This window comes from Mytilus trossulus, chromosome 13, assembly GCF_036588685.1.
Source record: "Mytilus trossulus isolate FHL-02 chromosome 13, PNRI_Mtr1.1.1.hap1, whole genome shotgun sequence".
In the NCBI taxonomy this organism is placed as follows: Eukaryota; Metazoa; Mollusca; class Bivalvia; order Mytilida; family Mytilidae; genus Mytilus; species Mytilus trossulus.
Window position 1 is genome coordinate 47,849,275 of NC_086385.1, and position 7,455 is coordinate 47,856,729.

Sequence of the window (7,455 nt, forward strand, 5' to 3'; positions counted from 1 at the left end):
AATCAACGTGATGAAGTAATAGACAAAATGGATCTTAAATAAAATAGCCAAGTCCATTGATATGAACCTTGCCTGCCGGAGTAGGAATCTATTTTTTTGTAATATCATTGGCTTAAATTTAATTTTGAAAGCATAAAAGGTTAGATATAAATCATGCCAAAATCATAACACTGACTACTGCGCTTATGATGTCATAGTCGTGTACTATAAGTATTTACAGTAGATAGTAATCTATGATAATTGCGCTGCTTTTATTTACACGTTTATCAATGTTGTTTTCCGTGACAATATTATTTATAGTAGTACAGATACATGTTATAATAATCTGCGGTTGACACCCTGAGGAGGAATATTAACAAATTAATCATGAATGTACTTAAATGTTTTATAGTGATATTACAAATATATCCGAATATTTTCAGGTAAATGTATTATGAATAATAACACTTTGTGGTAAGTGAGATATTGCATTGATTTTTCTATTTTCATGATTATTGCAAGTATATTTGTTGATTGAGGAAACACTTATCTTCATTTTTTTCTCTGGTAATTAGTTTTTTCAAATATTTGCACAAACCATTACATCTTCTTTATTGCCAGGCAAATAGGATTTCAAGGGCCGAGAAAAAACCGGTCATCATGTAATAAAAGTTGATTTTTGTGCAACTTCAAAATGTAGTGAGCACCTTAACAAAAAGATGTTACAATGGCAATTCAGTATGTTATTTTTAATTTTTCAGACGGAACTCATTAATTTCATAATATGTCAGGAGAAAATGAACCACCAACCTATATCTTGATTTTGGAAAATGAGAATACAGATTTATCATTTAGCTCTGTCTATCCAGCTATGCTGTGGTGTAAGTTTCATCTTTAATGTTAGTGCTATAATTCTTTAAACATTAATAAATCATACAAATCAGATAGTTTTGTTAGGAATATATATGTAATTAGATATAGGAAGATGTGTTGTGAGTGCCAATAAGACAACTCTCCATCCAAATAAACATTTAAAAAAGTAAACCATTATAGGTCAATGTACGGCCTTTAACACGGAGCCTTGGCTCATACCGAACAACAAGCTATAAAGGGTATATCAATGCATATTTGACTCATCTGAATAACAGCCCAACAATGTTAAATAAGTATATTTGTGAAATTAGATTATTTTCTTCTCTGGCAGCGATTTGAACTCATGCTATTGGTACAAAATCGCCTTGCATTATGTCCGTTGCGCTAGACCACTCGACCACATAGTCTCGACAAAATAAAGCTATTGATGGTAGGTTTTTACAATTCCTCGTCAGTTTGTATCTATACATGATATATCAGGGTCGTAATAGGGGTAGCTTAATGACGAAATAACGGTAAAAAGGTCGCGAAAAATGACGTTAAAAGTTATTTTTGGTGTTAAACGACAAAATGTAAACTTTCGTTTAGAAGATAAAAACAGCGACTGATTTTGACGAATCACGTTAATTTTCAGTTTCCAAAAATGACGATACGGATATATTGACGGATAACGGTAACTATTTTTACCAATTTGACGCTAACGGTAGCTGAAATGACTGTTTGACGCCTAGTAAGAAAGGGTATTACTACCGTTACTATACTAAGGCATGCACACAAGTAATTTTGGGGCCCTTTATAGCTTGTTGTTCGGTGTGAGCCAAGGCTCCGTGTTGAAGGCCGTACATTGACCTATAATGGTTTACTTTTAAAAAAAATGTTGGCACTCACACCACATCTTCCTATATATATGTAGATAGAATAATTCATATCACCTGAACTATCTATCTTAGAGTATTGTATTTATCAATGTCGGATGCAGTTACAGAAATAAATATATAATGAGTATTACTGCCTTAATTCCAATGATGTATCATGTATCAAAAGGTATCTATAAACAAAGGGAATAGAGAACAAAAGCCCCAAAATCTTACTCATCAACATATACCTACCAAAAACAAGCACTAACTGATTATATAAATTTTGTTAATGAAAAGTTGCATTCGGATGAGGCTATTAACAATTAAAGAAGAAAGGGATCGAAGTTAAGCTATTGCCTCTTTAAAAGTTAATGTAACTGTTTGACGTGCAGGTATGAAAAATAGTTAGTGACCGTTTTTTGTCAATAACAAAATATGAAAAGAAGAATGTGCCTCTTTTATCAGAATAGTTTAACACGTCTCTCGATGTCGATTTGATTGGTCGTTAGTTCTGATCTAAAAAAATTGAGAGAAAAAAAACAATGATTTTTTTTTCAAATAAGTTACTCAGGTTTTTGTATATAGGGTTGTGGTCGTATCTAGCGACATAGCAGTGGTAGATGTTATACGACAGACATGTACCGGCCACGTCCACTTGCATTTTTATCCATCTGATGAGTTAAACCTTTTCAACTGATTTTTATAGTTCGTTCTTATGTTGTACTGTTACACCACTGTCCCAGGTTAGGGGAGGGTTGGTATCCCGCTAACATGTTTAACCCCACCACATTATTTATGCATGTGCCTGTTCCAAGTCAGGAGCCTGTAATTCAGTGGTTGTCGTTTGTTAATGTGTTACATATTTGTTTTTCCTTCATTTTTTTTTACATAAATAAGGCCGTTAGTTTTCTCGTTTGAATTGTTTTACATTGTCTTATCGGGGCCTTTTATAGCTGACTATGCGGTATGGGATTTGTTCATTGTTGAAGTCCGTACGGTGACCTATAGTTGTTAATGTCTGTGTAATTTTGGTCTTTTGTGGATAGTTGTCTCATTGGCAATCATACCACATCTTCTTTTTAATATGAAAGTTCATAGAAATGAATTTATCAATTTTCAAAAATTAAAGTGCATGCCCTCACTATATAGTAGAGTTTGAAACACCAGTTCCTATTTGCATAAATAAACAAATATCATTAGAGTATTTCGCGGTTTTAAAGAAGGTAAATTTGCTAAGCTGGTTTTCTCACTTGCCACATACGGGTCTTTCAGGTATGTGCTGTCAGGAACCATTATCTAGTAACCATGTCTGTGTCAGAGACAAACAGATAAGTGAACCAGTCTGGTAAATTTGCTTATATAACTCCTGGAAGTGTTATGAAAAGATTTATGCTAATGAGTAAATGAATTATATGTGCTTTTCGAAATAATTGTTTTTGACATGAAATTGGTAACCATATCAGCATCAATTGCGTTCCTTTTAATTTTATTTGAACTATTTCTTGCATTCTTTTTTTATCAGACTAAATGACCATACGTTCTAGAGTTCCACAAACGTTGTTACGAATTTTGTTATGTCGTGCAGTTATATGGCTTGCGTGGTATAGGTTTTTCTAATAGTTGCCACATGTTTAGCAGGATCTATTTACCCGTCAAGATCACCCCAGTTTTTGGTGGGGTTTGTTTTGCATTGTTGTTAGTGTTATATGTTGTGGCTTGTGTACTATTATTTATGTGACTGTCTGATTCTTTTTCATTTGGTGATTTTAAAAGTCGTTTGATATTTTCAATTGATATTGTCTTTTCATATTTAAAAATACCTCAGTAAAGTTCAATAATTTTATATATATCTTTTTAGTGGTCTTATATGTTTGTGTGTTACTACCGACAATTTTTTTTTCAATGAAATACAAAAAATTACAAAACCAATGTAACATTTTTTTGTTAGCAGTGTTGATTATTTGGTTGGTGCCAATTTTATCGCGGAGAGGTATGACGAATCTATTCCTGCAATCCCAAAACGCACCACGAACAACAGCAGGAACGATACCACAAACGATGATGTCCTCAACGGTAAGGATTATTCAAACTAGTACAATTAGAATTGCAATAAATTCGATTATTCATTAGATGTGTAAACAATCACTGAAATAGGCAGATCTCCTATCTTATTTTTTTGTGCTTGTTTGTCGACGGTGGTTTGAATTCAATATTTTGTGTTAAGTAATGATATCCCAAAAATAAACCAAATTGTTAACGTTTGATAAAGTAATCTTTATAATGATTGCTGTATAAATCTAAGATTGTCCTGTAGATTCGTGTATTATCATTCATTTGATGCATATTATTTAAAGGATCAAAGATACCAGGCATATAATTTTATACGATTACTATGACTGAATGATTAGAAATACACCATTTATGTAACATGAAAACATCATCTGTATTTTCTCCACAGGTACCTAGTTTGGCTGAAGGTAAATTTTAAAGAAACATATTCGTTGAAATAATTTGATATACTTCAAAATATAATAATATTTCCTTAAACATTAATATATTTAAACATAACAAGACACAATAGAAAAGAAAAGTCTTTCAACAAAAGTTATAATTGACTTACGTGAGCCATTTATCAGACATACTCCAAAGTCAAAATTGTTTAATATTTGTTATTTTGGGACCCTTTATAGCTGACGTTGCAGTATGGATTTTGCGCATTGTTTGAGGTCGTACCATGACTTGTATTTTTTGTGTGTCATTTTGGCTCTTGTTGTGAGTAGTCTGTTTGGCAATCATATCACATCTTCTCATTTTTATATAATTATATTATATTTAAACTATTTCTAGTTTATATTTAGCTGTCAAAAGAGAGATAATCCTATTTTAGTCATGTTACCTCGTCTCCAATTTTACATAATGATACATGTTTTTCTAAGAAAAGGATTCGTCAGGGAAATATTACCCATGACAAAAGTCCGGACGTCTCTTATATTCATTATTTCAGCGAGGAACAACATCGTAGGCTATTTGAAGTTAATGACAAATAATGGTTTCATTTAGATATATATTTACCAACACATTTAGAATTTCAAGGTTCAAATTTAAAAGCGTTTTCCTATTCACTGCATAAAATTGAGAAAGGACTGATGGAAAAGAGATTGAAACAGCCAGAAACTACTCTTCGGTACTTAACACATTGAGACCATAGAACACGCAGGCGGGCGTTATGTGGTCGCTAAACATTAGTATACCAGTTTAACGAATATATGAAGGTAGTGAAAGCTATTTAAATAACAAAACAATCCAAAAAAAATTAATAAGCAAATGTTTGGAGAGCTCGAGATATGCAAATATATGTGTAGCATTTAAACGATAAATAATTAATTATCTTTATCGGACCTCGTGGTTTATTGATCCGTAATCAATTGTCAGTAAAACGTTTATCTTATTAGTATAATCATGTTATAGCTCATCAATTGTATTATTTATCTTTATCTTAAATACATTGATTGCATTTTCTTTTGCGATAATCTAGTTTTGTATCGGTGGTCTATGACATTAACGGATAATCACTTACTAGACCTATGGGACTTAACAGGGGTGATATCGGCTTATTCCTGACTGTTTCAGTTCGCACGTGAACAAAAAAGTTTGTTTTAGATAATAATGTAAGAATCCGGACATTAACTCTACCTGAAACTGACCCTTTTGTTTATAAAAAAAAATCGTTTTATCTCTCTTTCAAAAAACACACAACATTTGATATTATCATTCTTAGAAACAATACGCCAATATTAAGTGTCGGGGGGGGGGGGATGAACATGCGTGGTGAAAGGGTTTTAACGTTGAAACCAATTAGGCAAAGAAACAAATAACAAGAAAAGCAAAAAAATATCACGAACATAAATAAATAGATAAGGTTGAGTGCGTGTGATATCATAGTATTATTCGGGATGTTCACAAAGAGATGTGAGCTCATACTTATATCTCCTGAGCTGCCAGACGTAGGGAAATAGGGCGTTATTTGAAAGAGGAATTAGGAATTCAGAGGGATAATCAAACTCATAGATTGCAAAACAACAGTATGGCTAAAAACGAAAAAGACAAACAGACAAATATCAGTACACAAGCCACAACATAGAAAACTAAAGACTAATCAACACGAACCCCGCCATAATGTAGGAGTGATCTCAGGTGCCCCGGAAGGATAAACGGATCCTGCTCCACAGGCGGCACCCGTCGTGTTGGTCATGTTATAACCAACCCAGTAAATAGTCTGATTCGGTAGGTCACATTCATTAAAAGGGAAGGGGATATTGTAGTTGCGACTTAAAAAGCATATCCAATATCATAATTATATGAAATGGATAATAGGCCAATATCCCCTGTGAAGCCCAAAAACATTTATGTTATACTGAAATGTCATGATTTCAACACCTATTATCATTTTATCGTTTTGTCTTTACAAGGACATAGACTGATATCCTCTAATCATGTAACCAATGAAATTAAAGGACTTACCGAAATATTTCTCTACAGAAGAATTGAATTATATATGTATATGACCATCTTCCTTGTTCAAGCATTCGCAGTATTGAAGACATGTTTTTAATGTGTAAAGTTTATGTATTTAGGTGTAACATCAATAGATACACAGATGGTAAGCGTTACAGATTCTAGGACTCCAGAAATCGTTCCTCTTCCAGTTGATACGGCCAAAACACCGGAAAAAATACCATCACCAAATTAAAGTGTGATCATTAATAAAACTCTAGAGACAGGATTTTTATTTTAGAAATAGGAAGATGAGGTATGTGTGCCAATGGGACAATTCGCCGTCAAAGTTACAATTATTAAAGTAAACCATTAATGTCAAGGTACGGTCTTCAACACGGAGCCTTGGCTCACACCAAACAGCAAGCTATAGAGGATACCAGAACATTACTATAGTATTAATGTATGGACTTTTCATATTGGCCCTGTAACATGCCCGAGGTATTAATAATGGCCAAGGATGATTTAAATTGACCTGAGGCAACGCCGAGGGCCATTACAACTGTCCAAGACCATTATCAATATCAAGGGCATGTTACAGGGCCAATATAAAAAAGTCCATTTATTGATACTTTATTAAGCAACTAAGGCAACTTTATTCAAGAACAGTCTTCGAGGCTCGGATCCAAAATTATACAGCTATCCACAAACTACAACAGGACCAATACAGAAAAGGTCAGTTTTGTAACATTTTTATTAAATGTTTTTAATTTTTTGATTAAACGAAGAGTAAGATACAGGAATTTCATAGCTGAACTTCAACTTGTCTTTTCGCATTCACGATGGAATTTTGGTCAACATGTCAGATGTTATTTCTGATTTCTCATCAAAGTACTTAATTTTATGCTATTAAAATTCATTTCATCTAATATAAAGTAGCTGGGAAGAATAAATCAGACAGTTTAACTATTCTTCAAGTCTGCATTCTGTAGATTGAACAACGGAAATGAAACAGTGATACTAATCGAAAGTCGTCCTCCACAAAGGCTGTGAAATATTTCCGTTTCAAGTCGTTACAAAACAATGAACATCATTTTAATAAACTTGTTTTTATCATATTAAGTTTAAAAAAAATTAAAAAAAAATGTCACACTTATTTAAGAAATAAACGACATTATGATTTAATCGATGTCCCGTTTCATCTGTTCATCATGCATGACTGTGATTTCGTTATGCACGGGTGTAATTTCGT

The 7,455-nt window shown here is 32.9% G+C and overlaps 1 protein-coding gene across 2 annotated transcripts; it reads left to right on the plus strand.

The window, feature by feature from the left end:
- The first annotated feature begins 339 nt into the window (after positions 1 to 339).
- LOC134695479 (uncharacterized) lies at positions 340 to 6,492 on the plus strand. Of its 2 annotated transcripts, none has more exons than XM_063556753.1 (5): positions 340 to 422; positions 741 to 860; positions 3,661 to 3,782; positions 4,168 to 4,186; positions 6,344 to 6,492. In XM_063556753.1, exons 2-5 carry the CDS (start codon positions 764 to 766, stop codon positions 6,457 to 6,459), a joined length of 354 nt encoding a protein of 117 aa, XP_063412823.1. In that variant the 5' UTR covers positions 340 to 422; positions 741 to 763; the 3' UTR covers positions 6,460 to 6,492. The 2 variants fall into 2 exon arrangements, with proteins under 2 accessions (XP_063412823.1, XP_063412825.1); XM_063556755.1 differs by having other exon boundaries at positions 376 to 453.
- Positions 6,493 to 7,455: the final 963 nt, after the last annotated feature.